This window comes from Mizuhopecten yessoensis, unplaced genomic scaffold (genome assembly GCF_002113885.1).
Source record: "Mizuhopecten yessoensis strain PY_sf001 unplaced genomic scaffold, ASM211388v2 scaffold716223, whole genome shotgun sequence".
In the NCBI taxonomy this organism is placed as follows: Eukaryota; Metazoa; Mollusca; class Bivalvia; order Pectinida; family Pectinidae; genus Mizuhopecten; species Mizuhopecten yessoensis.
In genome coordinates, this window is record NW_018480009.1 from 219566 (window position 1) to 238416 (window position 18851).

Consider the following 18851-nt stretch of genomic DNA (forward strand, 5'->3'; position numbering starts at 1 on the left):
AAAATGAAATAACATCTTGTGCGATACTATTCCAGAAAAAAATCTTCAAAATTCAATAGATTCAACTACATGATTTTCCAGACAATGAAAATGTAGGGATAAGGTACCAAGGTGTTGAACAAAAACGTATACAAACTTATTTTACAGGAGTTAAAACAGTGCCTATACTTTTTGAATATTTTTTGTATTTTGAAATTAGTGTACACAAAAGGCCGATGAAATTTTACTATTTCTTGCTCCACCTCTGTATAGTACATTTGCATTATAAATTTACCAGGCAGTTTACAAAAGTATATATACATATACTCAACAATATACTGTGTCATATCAATAATGATTTCAAGAAAGAAAAAAAATAGGCAAACATCTTTAATTTGAAGTTAAGTTTAAAAAATAAAAGATAATTATGTATGACAAAAGCGTTTTTAAAATTTGCCTACCAAAATTATACAGTACATGTACAATTTTAAGGAAATATGCCTTTTTGTTATATACATGTATATGTGACTTAAGTTAGAGATAGAGTTAGCTCCCTTGAAACATTTATAATTAATATTACTCAAATTCCTCAGTGTCCTAGCTGTTATAATTGCAAGTGTTTTTGTATATCTCAACTTATTAACAAAATCAACATCTATTTATAAAACTTTGTTTTAATGATAGTGATACATTTCATAAGGTAACACATGCTTTATTGTATTTATCCTAATAACCACACCATCCTTTATTTACACCCATCTATCCTTAGTCCATGTGCCGCATCCCTTCACATATATTCACCATTACTAACTTTAAAATCATGTCTATTATGAATATTTTATGAGAATATTTGAAGATTAAGTTCTGCAATTACTCCAGTTTTGCTTAACTGCTATTAACTGCCCAGTGTGCTTATTACATTGAATACCGTTTAAAAAAAAATGGCTTCACACTTAGATGAGAAACTCCATATATTACATGTTTGTTTCATTAACTGTTGTATTTACAATTTACATGTTTTTTAAACCATACACAAAGTAAAGTTTTATCTCCAGTCAGACATAAACTACAAAAGTTCACCAAGGTCATAAACATTTGTCACCATATACCTTTGAAAATGAATCACAACAGTGGTGATACTCACTGTCATATCTGTAAACCTGCTCCATATCTATATACATATCGGAGTATTTATTTACCTAAGTGGCATGTAGCACCCTTTGAAGAGAAGACAGGTGGATTCCAGCCTTCTGTGCTCACGTAACATACCACACTTTTATCATACACATGCCACAGACATGGAGAAATGCACATGATGTGCATGTATAACATGTTGATTTACGGGACAGAATTACAACTCACCGGTGGCCCACATGGTCGACATGGACCAGTATATAATTACAACTCCCCGGTGGCCCACATGGTCGACATGGACCAGCATATAATTACAACTCACCGGTGGCCGACATTAGCGACATGGGCCAGTATATAATTACAACTCACCGGTGGCCCACATGCTCGACATGGACCAGTATATAATTATAACTGACCGGTGGCCAACATGTTCGACATGGACCAGTATATAATTACAACTCACCGGTGGCCCACATGGTCGACATGGACCAGCATATAGGTGTTAGAGCTGCATAAAAAATGTCTACCTCCTTATTATCTTTTTTTGGAATAACCATGATAATACAAGCTACCCAAGTGTGAAAAAAAGTTTCTTTGATTTTACGATATTTATAGTAACAGTGACCTTGACTACAAAACTCTGAAATGGAACTTGTTTATCTGTATAAAGTTTCTTGGAAATCCAACCAGAAATGGAATAGTAAGAACCATGACACACTTTTGTTTCTAAATATATAGCAAAGCCATTGACTAACGGTGACCTTGACCTCTGATGTAAGATTAACCAAACTTGTTTAATCTACCCATTGGTACTTAATACTTGTATTAGGTTTCAAGGATATCTGAATACAGCTGAAGGCACTAACAGAGCTGATGTTGAGAATTAAGAATTTTCCTATTTATAGTAACAGTGAGATTGACCTTGGATATAAAATGCTGGAATGCATAATAGTTGAAGCTTAAACAATGGTTCTTACTCTTTGCATGAAGTTATCTGAATAAAATACATATTCTCAATATCACTACACTTTAGTTTATCAATACTGAAGATATGTATTTTAATCAGACTATGATCCCAATTTGATGAATCTCACAATAGCGTAATGTACGTTGCATAATATATTTTTAGATTACCTTTGAAAGGACAAAAAAATCTAGATTTTATACCTTGTAGAAAAGTTCAGAGTCACTAATGTCAATTTAAAATCTTCACACCTATGTTAAACACCTTGGCACTGATAATATAATTTAAACACTTCCTATGTATGGGGGCACCTTCAGTTAACACGGCCACGTCTGCATGGTTTGAAAATACAACTGTCCATACAGTAGAAATAAGCTAATATAAAATGAGGTAGCAAAAATATGTTACCTGCAATTTTGTTTCAAATTCTAATCCTTTCTATACAAATGCCCGAAAATTTGAATTCACAAAAGTACATTTACATTGTCCTACAATGTAGTAAATTTACAATTATGTGAACGTTTGAATGAGGCAGTCGTTTAAGTATAATGTACCAGAATTCCATGTAAACGCAGCTTACACAGTGGGAGCTCCCTATCATACGATACTCATCATAGCTTCACTAACCACAATATGCATGAATCTTAATCTTAAAAAAAAACCTGAGAGTTACAGGGATTTTTAGTACAAAGATATCTGAGTCATTGACTCATGCTTGTCATGTTGGACTTGCCTACAGAACACACAATATCTCTTGGTAATAAGACACAACATTTTGAAAATTATCTTAAGGAATCACTTGAAAAAATCTTTAAAATATCTCTGTTGATAGTGTTTTGCTATTTAACCTAAAATATCACTTTCAGTGTTGATATCTTTTTGTTATCAAAAAAAAAGATTCCAATAATTTGGTCAGTTTTTGCTATTATTAGTCTAAACAGTTAACTGCTTCATAAAGGACTCTAAATTGAAAGTTGAAATAAAATGCACATTCCACAGCAAATTGGGCATCAACTTGTCTAAAGATCAGCTGATCATGATCAGTGGTCAGTCTATTAGGGGTCAGTAAGGTCAGTGGATTCATCAACAATTAGGGTCAGTGATGAGGTCAGTTAGGAGCACTTGGTCACCATCAGTGACCTTTGAACTCAGTATTTCGCCTGTCTAATGTCTTTCATTTTGTATACCTGTAAATGTATTCATTAGACAAAAACAACCACATTGTGTGTTTTGCTTCCTCTTCCTACCTAAATGTTGTTTTATGAGTAATTTTACACTGTTAAAGTCTGAAACACTGGCTTTCTGACACCTTCCTAAAATCATCTTGAAAAAAACATTAATTTATCATAATCAACACTTAAGTTTTGAGAGCAATTAAAATGGAAACATTTTTTTCTGTCTAACTTAATCATTTGTATGCTTTTAAACTGATGCAATTGGTAAAATAATTTACTACTTGGTAAGTATAGTGAAGGAAGTGTCCAAAAATTGACAAAGACTGACCATGTCAAAAAGTTTCACAAATAATCTGATGACATAGGTAACATGTCAGAGTTGAATTGATTTGGCAAAATATTTTAGTAATTAATGGTCCCCTAGCTATATAGGTTGGACTCCTAGAAACCATAGGGACACTGGAAACAAGTTACCAGAAACCTTGGTCACATGTCTCCCACACAAATAGGTAACTAAAAGAATGAGAGGAAATTTAAATTAGCCACCTGTTTGTTGATAGAACATTAACAAAATAGTTCCTGTAAACTGTCCAATCTCCACTGACAAAAGACTGACAGGAACATATCCGACCTTACAATCTGGAGATGTTGGACATCCAAGGCCAGTGTTTGTCTAGTAATGTCCACTGTGACATTCTTGACCATCAACAATACACACTGGATAGAGGTGTGACTGGTCAATGAACAGGTGTTTGATAAAGTGTAGGTCTGTATAATACAAGGAGGGGCCGAAGGTACCATTAGGCCGAAAATCAACACACCCCTAACAAAGGTCCAATTATATCTTAACATCTGAACACACCGACCTCAACTCCAGTTCTTTTCACAAAAGAAACTTGAGACTTCTCGATAAATTGAGTTTGAAATCTTTCATAAAGTGTGGTTATTTGAATTTGTAAATGTAGAATATATACCTATGATTAACTGCTTAGCTTCAGTGGAATAAAGAATTCATTCTTCTTTTCAGTAACTGTCACATTTCAGTTTAATTACATACAAATTACTACAACATTCATTAATACCCTATTATTGCTTTTTAAGTAGAAAGCCATTGAAGAGTTCAATCTGGTGAAGAATAGCACTAAAATCGAGAATTATTGAATTGACATCCCCGTGTGATATCATTGTTAACTGGCATTTCTCGGTCCACAGATCGTCCTGAACACATGCACCTAACTACATTGACAGGCAAGATTTACCGGTACACAATGTTTTCATCTCTTGGTATTTTAATAACCAGGAAAATGTACAATAAAATAATCAAAATGTAACTAGTTTCTGAAACACTGCAGACACCTGAATCCTGGACTCGTGTATTTGCAATGGAACTCTACCGAAATTGGAGAACCCACTTTAATCTTTGTGGTGGGACTTAACAACAACCTCAAAAATTAACTGATGCAGGATTCGTCTGAACAGTCCTACAAAACCCAATAACAGAAAGAGTATGATATCATTACCTCTATGAACTTCGGTTATTACATCATCCACCTTCATTAGGTCCATTAAGAGGTCTCTTATTGCAGGTGGTCTCTTAACTCATTCACCCCTAAAGACATACTTGAACTCTTCCAAATTAAAGGTTGGAATAGTTTATTATGAAATTTCAAGGGTGAATGACTTAATATAGGTTCAGGATTTTGTGTCTTCACAACAGCCAAGCTAGTCACAATTAAAGATGGAACGGTCTCTTAACACAGGTGATCTGATCTCTCAGCAGAGTTAACATTGGTCTTTCAAAAACAGGGCTGACTTTACATGTATAATATGTGCCAATAATTCTAAAAGTACAGTAAGAACTTGTTATACTGTCACCAATTGTACAGCAAGTCGTTGATGTTATAACAGGGTATCACATGATACAAAGGGGGAGTTAAAAGGAATAGCTCAGAATAAGGAAAAGGGGACTTAAAATATGTTGGCTATCACTTTATGAGGTTCAGATGGAAATTAGGGACAATTAAACCATAATAGTAAAACACGAGTTTTCTAATTGTAAAGGAATATTATGAATGTGAAAGAAAATGAGTTGTTTAAGCATGCATACAGAAAATGCCACAAACAGGGAAAACAACATCAACCTTGTACTAGACACAATATTAGGAAACAGAAAACAAGAAACTCCATAAAAACTAACACAAGACTTCCAATCTGTAAAATATCACGATCAGTCTCCTATGCCAGTTTCTGGTCTACTAGAACTTTAAAATCATATATAACCAATTTATGCATATGAAAATATTTATATAACAAACCCTTTGTAAAATGTATTTGGTCAGTTCAAAATCTACATGTACAAGAAATTTGATTTATTCTGATATAAAGAGTAATACAAAACTAAATTGAGGTAAAAAAAATATAATCTTTGTGAGATCTTGCCAACTCTACATAATTATAAACAATGTTAGTCGTCAGATTGTTTACTGACGTACAGATTGTTTAATTTACAGCTATTTGTAAAACACTCCACGCACATTAACTTTTGCCAATACACAATGTAAGAGAAGTTTGTAATAACAGTATCGGCCACAGGATCAAGTATTCTACTGAAAAAACATATCAGCCTACAGTCGTGTACGTATTAGTGATAAATATCAGATGATCATGATGGCATTTAATTTAAAGACAATCAATAATATTCAACTCACTGTTCCCTAACTTATATCTAAAATACCAGGACAATATTGACACATTTGTTTTTTTCAAATACGATAGTTTCGTCTTAGAATCACCTCTTGGAATATGTTTCACAGACCTCTTTTATTATAATTTTGTTTTACCTGTGTAGGATTATGGGCTGTATTCTTCCTATTCACTGGTATTTAAGAACATTTACTTAAGCAAATATTTTACCTGGACCTTAGTGTTAGCCAGGTGTGTCCAACAAGATTTAATTTTCATAATCACAAACTATACACGGCCATATCACATTGTAATAATCCATATTAGCTTTCATGTCTATACCAGCCTAGAGTAGCTAGTGTGTGACAGACAACAGGCCATGCTTTAAAAAATACCTGTTTTTTCTGCACCTGAGCCCAAAATTTAGCCTGACTCAGTATCCATAGGGAGTTAAAGGGCCAGATTTTTTGGGACTATCCATCAGTAGGTTGTTTCATTTATTTAGAATGTCTTTAGTGACAGACCTCAGGACAAGCTTTAAAAGATACAGGTATTAACTTGTTTTTTAACCCCGTCACACCATTTTGTTTGAATTTATATTAAAAAAACACAATTCCCAACTTATATTAATCACTTTTGTTAACCAAGATAGCACCATGAAGGGGGTCTTAATGTGGGAGGAAACCCGGAGTATCCACTGAAAACCCATGTGGATCGGCAGGTGACCCCGTACCTTTATCATGTCGGAGAATCAAACCTCTGCCATCATCATGGTCCTGCTGAATGGCAAATGAACTAACCCACAGTACCACCAGACCAACCCGTTATTATTGTCCAATGATATTGTATTTCGTCGAGATGGGTGCAAAGTTAGAGCAAGGTTACCCTCTGCACCTTCTGCTTTGAAATTTTTCCTTAATCAACACAATATAATAAAATATGAAAAGGAATCTATAGTCAATTTTTCGGGGCATTGGGACATGCCTGGCCTGAACACTGCATGTGTGTGAGCACAGACCCAGCAAACAAACATCTGTATGGATCTGACCTTATGATTCTGGTGGAAGGGGTGTGAACATTTTAACATTTTACCACAATCAGTAAAGTGTGAATTCTGAAAGCCACATTATCGTGAAGTTTCTTGACAAACATAATCCTAATAGCATATGAACCTTTTCTCAGAGGAATTTCAACTTTATATAGTGTTAAACGTTTGATTGGGTTACATATGATGTGATAAAATAATACAGAGGAATTTCAACTTTATATAGTGTTAAACGTTTGATTGGGTTACATATGATGTGATAAAAAAATAAAAATAAAAATGGTATTGTGACATTAAATTATTACTCATTGTTAAAACGAAACACAATGAAATATTACACCTTTTATGAAAACGATTCTCAAGACTTAACAATGAAGTGTGGCTCAGACTGTATTTTATCATCAGGACAAAACTTTTCATATGCCACTTAACACATCAAAATTATTTAGAGTCTAATTCATCACTCTTGCATTACCTAGACAAGGAGTTATGACTCCCAGACTTGCCACAAAGCCACGTCCCATTATTGTTTTCAGCACTTCGGACACGAAGCATACCTTCTAGTACTGTAGTACAAATTATTACCGTATTAATCTTAATTACTTGCAAGTTCGATAAATAAACTGTACATATTTTACAACAATAATTAAAGAAACATAAACTTACATCAATCAGTCTTGTTGGCCTGCGTGGAAGCATGCAGAGGGTCTTAATATGGAAGACACCCGGACTATCCAGAGACACCCGAAATGGTTGGAAAGGTGACCCAATTTTTTTTTAAAATTATATTTGCTCACAGCAGAGATGCATAAAACCATAGAAGCATGTTATGTCTCCGACCATGGAATCAGAGCCTGGCTGTTTTGGTGGTAATTATAATAGTGCTATCCACTGCATCACCCGTCCACCCTCAATCTTCTTGTCATACCCTTATATAATGCATTAATATAGAAAAATCATTGATATCAACATGCAAGATATTTCTTATCAATTAGTATTTCATTACCCAAAGGCATTTGAAACATAAAGCCCTTAGTTTTCTTCTCTTTCCAATCTTTGACAAATATTTGTTTAACTGTCAATGCCCAGCCTATCACAAATGTTCAAGTTGACAGTTATACTCCACTTCAACTTTTGTTAACCCCTTCCATGGATGACAATATGTTTAATGAAGGAAACCTATCAATTTTCACACTATCCCTAAATTTTACAAGCTTCGTAGATAATTTGACACAGGGATATCAATTTCCGGGTGTATTTTGAAATCCTATGAACCGTGTTAATGGTTGGATGTCTCCTGTATTATAGAGGTATGTGACAGCTTTAATAGTATTTAGGGCAGTATTAAAGGATAAAGGTATTTAATCTGTGACCATAATACCTTGAAAAAGACTCAACATTATAATCTTATTATTGACTTTAAATTGGATTATTAAAAATAAAACCACACAACTAATTTACATGAGATAAAAATATCATTTTCAAATGTAAAAATAGAAACAAAAAAATCATTTTGCAGCACAAATTTGACATAAATCTGTGTATAGTATACCATAATTTAACTCCAAAACATGACGTCTGATTATTTGAAAATTTTGATATAATTAGGTTTACTAACTTAATTTCTATCGTGTCTGTTTGAAGTACTATATGTGTTTTAAAATGCTGATCATGTTGCTTAAAATATATTATTCTTAAATTGAGCCAAAGTTACAAACTGAATATCTTTCAAAGATTTAGAGAGGTCTAGACCATTTGACAATGTTTGAACTGTGGTAGGTACAGGTTTGACCCCTGTGTCGAGGGGTAATGCTGCTGTCGGACCTCAAATCAGGCTCTTATTATTCAGCAATCATAGCTCAAAATAATGTAATATGTTTGTATCTTATTATTCAGCAATCATAGCCCACAATAATGTAATATGTTTGTATGTGAAGCAAAATATCACAAAGATCGAGAGATACACAACAGTAATTTTTCAGAAAATCATTTAATTTGTATCAATGATTTTTTTTTTCACATTTGGATTACAAATTACCCAATTTAACACCACACCAAGTGATAATTGTACACAAGATATATTTCTCAAAATGCTGAACAGGAAAAAAAGTCAAGGAAGGTGATTTTGCACTATGGTTTTAGAACTGATTTCTGAGGTCAATGGCATGCTTGGAATGGAGTCCAGTTACAGCCATCTGACCCTCAGTGAGAGGGGTCCTCTTATCTATAATTACACATCAGTGGGGGGTCAACCATCTAGTGATGTTGATATCCTAGTGCACACTGCTCACCAAAGAACAGGGCTCTGTCTATATCTGTTCTATCCATTCTGAAGCTCAGATCTGATATTTCTGTCACTTGTGTGGAAGCTCATGAACAGAGTTAGAACAACTCCATTTCCTTACAAATTGTCTACCATTTATAACAAAAATCTTCGATATTTGATCAAATATTACATTTTTGTCCACAATAAATTACTTCCATTTATACAAATAATATTTCTTAACTATGTAACTTAGGCAAATCCGAAAAAACGGCCTGAATTTGATGTTGTCTTTTCTATAAACTGATTTAAAGCCGACTTGAACGTGACTTGACTCTGATTCAGTTAACACCAATTTACAAATACGATGAATGAAAAAAACTTTGTATGTATTATTGGTTATAGAATTACAGTCATACTTACATTTTCTTGGGTCCTACATTTAGCCCTTTGGTTCGACTCCTCGTTTGACAAACCAATTTGTATGGTATTTAAGAGAATTAACAATAAATAATGTATCATTTTGGTGTAGCATTGTATTCATTTAATCGTCTTCACGTTAACTCCATTGCCACAAAACACATGTTATCCGTTCCTCCCCAGCATCTGTAGTAAATAATCCTAATTTGTAATCCGGCTCTGTAGGGTCCATGTGGGTCGACCTCCCGGTCTGACGTCTCAGTCACAATTGACCGCTAGCCGATGTCCAGTATGTATTAAAGAGCGTTGTACCTGGCAGTGGCGTGTCGCTTTAAACTCTAATAAACTAGAAAGGAGTTCCATTTTCACACCAAACATAATATCCAGTACGATTCTTATGCTGTGTGTACACTCTCCTCCACACACCGCGATTCGATTGGTTCCTCACTCCGCAATATATATAGCACGTGGCTTTACGCGAACGATGAAAAAAAACCTGGGCAGTTACGGTCAATTCAACTCGACGTTTTCTTCATGAATCGACGTTCTGGTTCGCTGTGGAAGTTCTGATGCATAATATTTAAACAGGTCATACGTGCGGACGCATATATATCGTATACATAGTGTAGTACAGCTATACATAATATAGAATGGCGCGAACTACACCTGTACACCTTTTGATTGACTTATATACAGGTATATATTTCACAGGTAAATTCGTAACAACAGTATATTGACCCCAAACAATGTGGTAATTAAAATCATAGCGACCGAAACCGCTAAAAAACACAAAATGATTTATGAAATATAAAATTGTTTTGGACATTCCTTAGCTATATAGTAAGTGATTTCCCATTTAAACATTATCGCTAGTTTGTTTGCACTGTAGTATATAGCGCCGCCTCTCCGGTTAAAGGGACAGTGTGTATTTGAGGGGACAGCTAGCGACCCCAGTGTGGTTTTGGTTGAATAACTGCACTACAGGCCCCAGAGAAGGCAGATAGACATCAAAAGAGTTAAAGAACGACAATGCTACCGATTAGCGATAAAACAGTTGTTGATCAATGTATATTTGTCTCGCCGCCCGGGGGTATTACTGTACCGTTGTGCGATCGTGGGGGCGGGAAATGGTCTCGTTTCAGCTGTACGGGTCATCGTACAGTAGACATCAAAGCTGCTTCGTTTATTTTCTTCCTTTACCCCGTTCTAATTACATCGGAGGAGTCATATTACATCATTTGAATATTTTTTTAACATACACACACCCTCAGCCTGGAACTTAAAGACGCGTATTTAAATCAATTAAAAGCAAAAACCAGTGGTACAGTGTAGAATGTTAATAAGGAAGCAAAACTAGATATTTTCGCGTTGTGGGCACGTCTCTGAAAGCGGAAAAAAACGCAATTACTGGTTTCATACGTCTATGAAGTTAAGATTTTTTATTTATTGTATTTTTCCTTGGTAGGGATTTGCGTTTACAGAAAGTTTGAAATTTGTGTACCAGTATTTTGATATGGTCTCTTCATGCGGTCGCAGCGTATTACGTTATAAGTCTTTGAGCGTCCGAATTAAATTAAGATATCCAAATTAACACTGACATAAAGAGTAACATAACAAAAGCTACCTGACGGAAGGATTAAAGCTGACCTTGATTAGATTCCTGAACAAACAACATGATCGTTCTATTTGGTCTGACGACTAGATGTCTCGACGAGAGTCTGTGAATTACAGACATCTCCTTTGAGTAATTGAAGAAGAAACACTATTGTCATAACAATACCAGAATATTATATCTATGTCGGTGGTTAAATAGAAACAGGAAAATGATAAATAATAAAAAAAAATCTTCAATTATGTTCAGATAAAACATGTTGAATTGGAGAATGGTATATTTTATAAAAAAAAATAAAAAAAGTAAAAACAAATGTGCGTCGGCCGGGAGTCGAACCCGGATCGACTGCTTGGAAGGCAACCATGCTGACCGTTACACCACCGACGCATTGAAGGAAAGGAGCGAAATTGGTTATTTGAACAGCGGCACATAACAACCGGAAGCTTATATGTCAATACGAGCCGTGTCATCTTTATAAAACTGTAGAGAGCGGAAATTCTTACCCCGTACATTGATGTCTGGACCAGCACTGCGTGGCGCATGTCCGTAAACTCAACCCTTATCATAAAATCTCAAAATGTCTTTGAAAGGTCTGCCCGGGATATGACTTGTATTTTCGACACATCCGAATGTAAAATCCTCGTAGTGCTTTGTTAACCAATAACTTATCAACGGTTACCAACATCATAGATAGATTGTTAGACTTTCACTTTCATTTGTAAATAGAGAATAATACATGTCTTTTTCCATATCACACCCAGTATCACCCCGAGACTGCAATACCAGCCCGAGGACTGATATTGCATGGTCGAGGGTTGATACTGGGTGTGATATGGAAAAAGGCATGGTTTATTCTGTTTATTACATACTTTTCACCTTCTTAAAGTCCTTATTCCCCAGAAAAAAAACATCATTAAATTAGTCTTTACATGAATCAGAAAGAGAAGTATTTTTGTTGTGTAATTTTAGACAATTGACTTTTTTTTAAAACACAAATAAATATATTGTCTTATTACATACTTACAAATAAAAGTTACTACCTTATGATCTATTTTTCTTTTGAACTATTGAAAAACGATTTATTTTTTTCCAAAAAGGGTGTGATACGGGTTTTTGCGGGCTGATACGAGTTTTGGGGTGTGATACGGCGGGGGCTGATACGGGTTTTGGGGTGTGATACTGCGAGGGCTGATATGGGTTAGAGCAATTGTGTCGTATCGCATATACAAAAAACCCGTATTTATTTGTAAGTATGTAATAAAACTACAAAATCAATAGCAAGGTCAGGGAGTTTAAAGGTTTTATATTGTATATTTAAGCGGGAATTCATATATCAATACATCATGATTTACTCTCATGTTCATAACCATAAGGTCAACGTTACAACGTAAATGGGGGGAAAAGGCCAATATTTTTGATTTCCCAAAAGCTCTAAACGTTTTTTCCATCCCAGTAGAGTAACCTTGTATTGGTTTTAAATTGATTAAAATATGTGTTAAACAATACTATTGTAAATTTCAAGCTCTGTCGGAAGTTTCCTTAGATTTTCTCGGTGTGTTGCGTACACATCGTATGTCACAGCAAGAGGTCAGAGGTCATCATACTGCTGGCCAACGCAATATAGCCTACGTCACCTTTCCTGAGTAGGTATATTATGACTAGACGGAGTGTCATGGCGGGGACATGTATAATGTTGTGGGATACTTCAATCTAGTTGAAGTTTAACCAGATCTGTGTCGGAGAACTATTAATTGACACCGTCACACCTACATCACTGCAGTACTGGTATCGTGTAAACACACTGATTACGATGACTATGTCAACATCTTACTCAACGTCTCGTTTTCGTGTTGACACTGAAATTCTATTCAAACAAAAACATAATACGTGTATATTACATCATGATTGTTTAACAAAACCAAAGATGACGACCTGTATTGTTTGGATCAAACATTCCTGGTTTGTGTAGAGGCGTCTGTATAAGAGTGCTCCAGTCCCGTACGACACGCTACTCAACACTAATGTGCCGGACTCTGAAGGACGGTGTTTTGACAAACAAGAATGATCGAGGTGGGTGTAAGGTACTAAAACAAAATCCCACATGCTTTTGTTTACATAGAATAGGATCTCCGAGACCTGTTGACAAATCTAGTTGTCTATTGCAAGTAGGACGTCTATTTGTCAAAATAACTCAAGTGACAGACAGTACACGTGTTTAACGTCATGTCAAATACCTCCCATAGGTTTTCGTCCAATCTACTTTATTAAGTTTGTTTCCTCAGTTTTCTATTATGTTGCCTGATAGAAGATATCTAAAATCCTATTTTATCCCGTTATAACGAGATATACATACTTAGTCGCTATAACGAAATGTTATCTCGGCCTTACTCTAACCACGGAATTATATTATATCTAAGTCCGTGCTCTAACGAGATGAAATAAATATCTGCCTCAATCAGCCAATATTTAAGTTCAGTGATTTATTATGTGAAAAATTAAGAACTTCACGATTTTAATAAGAAAAATACTTCAATACAGAAAAAAATCGGAGATCAATGTTGGCTGTACATCAAGAGGAAAAACGGAAACCACTCGACCTCTTTACACATGCTAATCCTATACTTGAGGGGACAAATTCTTACAAAACACACACTATTACATAACAATAATTACAAGCAGTAACCTTCATACATAACAATTCATACACGTACGAAACATAGCATCAACTGTACACCATTGTGTCGTAAACGGCCATAACATTGCCAGCTCTCCCAATCTCGGTAGAGGTTTTTTAAGTGTGAATGTTTTACTTGAGTATATAAAGTGTCGACTCTTATTCGGTATAAAGGCCCGAGATTGGGAGTGACATGCTCCCACAGACGGTAGCCATTAGCGCCACCGGCAAAGCCAACCTGGAACCAACAATCTGCGATTGAAAAATCCGCGCGTCTGGCACTCGGCAATGCCGAGTCCCGTTGTGTGTGACTGCATACCACAGCAGGGGAGGCGGCCTGTGTTTTCTCTAGCACGCCGGAACATGTCACAGCCTGGGACAGTTACGTAATGGATCGTTGGAACTGCTTCGAATGGCGTAGTTTTACTTTAGAAAACATATTTTCGAATTTGTTCCATAATCAAAATTAAGCTTGTACCAATAATTATTTTGGAGTGAATTCAGGACGTTGGTTGATTTTTCTATTGATTCATTTCTTTCTAAAAAAAAGAAGTGATTTGTAAAAAACGAACTTCTCTAAGTAAACACTCTTGTATGTTACCATGATTGCATCAGAAGTAATGCTGTCTGAGTCTCCAGCGCAAGGAACAATATCATGGCCTACCAGTATCTCCCTCGGTAGTACGGGGGAGGAGAAAGGCACCCCGGGGGTGTTCATAACCGACCAAGTGTCACAGTCAGTTTATTACGTACTTAATGATAATGTGGAAAGTGAATTCACCGTATCTTAACAATCATCAAGCCGGTAACTTAATGTTTTAAAATGTTTTGCTTAATTGAGATAGAAGGTCTGTCAAAGTCGGTATGTATTGATGGTATCATACTTGATATTGGCCTAAATACTGGTATGTTCTCTCAGACTAGGTAGATACAAGCACATTTATCAAATATCAAATATCAGGATTTTATGGCAGTGAATTAGGGGATTTATTGCTTTTTCGCCTTGTCGCCGCGACAAAGCTGAAAAGTGCCATTGTATGTTCTAATACAGCACTCTGCCGCTGCGACAAAACGGAAAAGTGCCGTTTTGTTTTCTTAAAATACGCCTTGCTGTCGCGAAAATCCACCGTTTACGAAGTTAAAGAGACAAGGAAGCACGGTCTTAAGTCATGAATTCATGTCTAGTTTATTTTGCCATTCCACTGTATATATACCACACTTTTTTTCACTTATGCCGCATCAAAAATACTCACTCTTTCCGTCCTGTTTACAGGTGCATTCATCATGAATAAGGAATCTATTGTGTGGTTTATAAAGGTCGCTTGTCTTGAAAATAAAATATTCTAAATGTGACTTCTACAATTGACATCCTTTTGATAAATAGAAAAGGAGGTAGTGTGAAACTGAAAATACCGCCGTTTTATTTCGCTGTACACAGAAATGGCTCTATGCAGGGAACATTTTAAAACTAACTGAATAGCATTTAAGAACCTTTATCTTTAAATTGTATTCACGAAAGCGTAGATAACGTGCTTACAAGTATTATTCCTTGATTTGAAGAAAAGTTATTCAAATTCAACATACTCTCTTAGAATGCCATCCTCGATATCCAGGGATTACGCTCACTTTCGTTGTCTACACCCCTGGAATAGGCCTATGTCATAGCAAAATTGAAGGCACGAATATAGCTGTTTGATTGGTCTCAGTTAAAAATAAAAACCTGACTAATCGCTAGGCTTATATCTGCCCTTTGAAGATTACAAAGGAGAGACGCCCGACTTCAAAGCCTGTCAAGTTTTACCGTTACGTGACCGCAAGATTCTTTTGATGTATACCAAAGGATCGAACTAGTCTTCTCGTCTCATCAACAGGGTGCCAACGCACACCGATCCTTCAATTTTGCTACGACATATTCCAGGGGTGTTTTGGCAAAGCAGCTCAAACTCAATACACTTGACAATAACATATTCAGTGTTGAAGTTATGGTATTTAGCAGAAAGTCTGTGCCAAGACTTTTGAATGAGTAATACTTCCTGACTTATGAGCTGTTGAGCTGGTGTTTCATGTAGTAGTGATCTAGCCATCTCTGAGGACGCCTTGCATGATCTAACATATACAGCTTTGGTAGATAGGGTTAGTCTTGGTCTACTTTTCTGTGAACACAACAAGATAGAAATGGAAACCATGTCCAGTAATGGTTTTTCATCTTTCTAAACGGTTTCTGGTGCATTTCATTGAAAGGTCATTAAACTTTGTGGAAGAAAGTTTGTCCTGAGGTAAAAATAAGTCACTGCTACCTTTATATTGAGCTTTGACCTCAATTAAAGAAAACTTTTTCTGAAGCCTTTCTCCTGTACTGTTTGTTTGATATAGGAACAGCACATTTGGTACATTGTTATGAAATCTGTATGAAGGGAAGGGGTGCAATGCACTGAACTAAAATCGATTTAATGCTACCTACAGTTTGACCTCTGACCTCAAAGTAAAGTGTTTTTGCAGAAGGTCTTCTTTTTCATGTAGAATGGTCAAATGCATTAGGTATGTATGGTATGGAAGACTGAATGTTGTGTACTAAAACTAGGACACTGCCACCAGTAGTCTGCCCTCTGGTCTCAGAGTGTTAACATTTGATGTAGTATCGGATAACTTGGCAGTTAAATACATGGTGTGAAAACAAAGTATCCAAAATCAAACCTAGGTTGCTGCAACATATATTTTGATCCCTAATCTCACTCTAGGGAGTGTTTCTCCTATATTATAATGTAGGAACATCAATTTTGGTATATGCATATATCTAAGGAAAGTGGAAACTCAGGAACCAAAACTAGGTCACTGCAACCTATCTTTTCACCTCTGATCTAAATCAAACTAAAATATTTCCACTGCATGTATCCTGCACTATTTTTTGTTGGAAAAAATATAATAATGTCCTAAATAAAAATAGAACATGGACAGGTCAGTAAGGGCCCTGTCTTGTGGCAATGTATCCCCCATAATCATCAAGAAGCAATCTGCCCATATAGCTAAGCTTGACGTTTGACATTTGGACTTCAAAAAGAATCGCAAGGAAGCAAAATATCCATTTTACATGTACTATGATGTGAGTCTTGTTTCCTCCCGTCTCCATATTTGCTGGGCTAACAGAAATGTAAATACCGATGCAATACAGATTTGTTAGCTTTGATTTGTATTATTTCACCTTATATACCTCATCCATCAAGAGCCAGGGTAAAAGTCAATGATCCACTTTGTCTTTGACCTTTGGACCCAAATGACCTTGACCATTAACCCAGTGACCCTGATCTTTGGTCAGTTGACTTATTCTTTAATTCCGACCAACTTTGCTTCATAATATCATAACAAAATGTTCATCAGTCAAAAATATAAAACTTGACCTTGACCCTTTAGACCCCGTAACCTGGACCTAAGTTCAGTTGACTCTGTGTTAAGTTCTGAACAAGTTTGCTACATAATAACATAAAATGACCTTGACCTTAAGTCAGTTGACTTCTTTTTAAATTCGGACCAACTTTGCTTCATGTCATAACAAAATGTTCATCAGTGAAAAGATACAAAATTTGACCTTAAACTTTGACCCAGTGACCTTGCCCTTTGGTCAAATGACTCCTTGTTTAATTCCCACAAATATTGCTTCAAAGAGTCATAATGAAATGTTCACCAGCACAAAAATACTAAATTTTACCTTGACCTTTGACCAAGTGACCTTGACCTTAGGTCAGGTGACTCTTTGGTAAATTCCGAACAACTTTGCTTCATCAAGTCATTACAAAATGTTCATCAGGGAAAAGATACAAAATTTGACTGTGATCTTTGACCCAGTGACCTTGACCTTTGGTCAATTGACTCCTTGTTTAATTCTGAGCAACATTGCTTCAAAGTGTCATACCAAAATGTTCACCAGTGAAAAGATACAAAATTTAACCTTGACCTTTGACCCAATGACCTTGACATCTGGTCAGGTTGACTCCTTGTTTAATTCTGATAAACTTTGCTTCATCATGTCATAACAAAATATTCATCAGTGAAAAGATAAAAAATTTGACCTTGACCTTTGAATCAAAAGACCTTAACCTTTGATTCCAACTTTTTACCTCAGTGTGTCTCTTTATTTAATTCCGAATAACTTCGCTTCATAATGTCATAAAATGCTCATTAGTGAAAAGCTACAAAATTTGACCTTTACCCCTGACCCGATGACCTTGACCTTTGACCTCAATGTTTTTTTTTAAGTGAACTGAACATCTTGACCAAGTTTCATGTACATCGGTCAATAAATACCAAAGTTATCAGCCAGGAACAAAATTTATCACAAAGTAAGTGGGTAGTAAAATTTAAGACCAAGTGATTTTGTTGTGTTGAAAGATAAATGGCCATGTATTTTTTTTTACCAAAAAACACTTTTCCTTAACGGTGGGAACAAGGATCCTTCCTGAAAACTAGATGAAAATGTTCAGCTCTGATTTATACATTGTCAGCAAATCAGAAATAAAGCTCACAAAGTCATGTGCACCATTTAAAGTCCATCATTTAGTTAAAAAATGACATGGAGTCATTTATGACAAAATCATATTATATAATAATAATAATAAAGGTTCTATTTATTCTTGATAACCAATTGAGCACGAAGCTCATCGACATATGGTCAAGATACAATGCATGATAATGTGTAAAATATTTACAGCTATAATAGTATAATGTTCATACACCCTATATCTATATTTTCTCTCAGAAATCAAAAGTGTTAAGACTATCAAGGTTTACTATCATCAAAATAAATATTTGTTGAAAATAATTCTTTTTTTCTACCCTTCCTTGCTAATAAAAGTAAAATGTTTTCAATAAATTTTTAACTGACGGCACTATAACCGGACACCCCAATACA

General features: G+C 35.4%; 2 protein-coding genes and 1 non-coding gene across 4 annotated transcripts in view; 1 reads left to right on the forward strand and 2 right to left on the reverse strand.

Moving 5' to 3' along the window:
• Positions 1-10220, reverse strand: part of LOC110442181 (metalloprotease TIKI2-like) — a 94159-nt gene extending 83939 nt beyond the window's left edge. For both annotated transcript variants that reach the window (XR_002461990.1, XM_021485666.1), the window contains exon 1: positions 9666-10220. Coding sequence is in view for 1 of the 2 variants with exons in the window: in XM_021485666.1 (XP_021341341.1) it covers positions 9666-9764 (99 nt within the window). In the remaining variant the exon portion in view is untranslated. The remainder of the gene's footprint in view (positions 1-9665) is intronic.
• Positions 10221-11589: 1369 nt separating this feature from the next.
• Positions 11590-11661, reverse strand: Trnag-ucc. Its single transcript has one exon. It is a non-coding gene; the product is annotated as a tRNA-Gly (tRNA).
• A 1294-nt stretch (positions 11662-12955) lies between these two features.
• The window catches only part of LOC110442180 (prolyl 3-hydroxylase OGFOD1-like), a 41086-nt gene continuing 35190 nt past the window's right edge, over positions 12956-18851 (forward strand). The window contains exon 1 of the mRNA XM_021485665.1: positions 12956-13344. Within this exon, the coding sequence (XP_021341340.1) occupies positions 13296-13344 (49 nt within the window). The 5' untranslated portion in view covers positions 12956-13295. The remainder of the gene's footprint in view (positions 13345-18851) is intronic.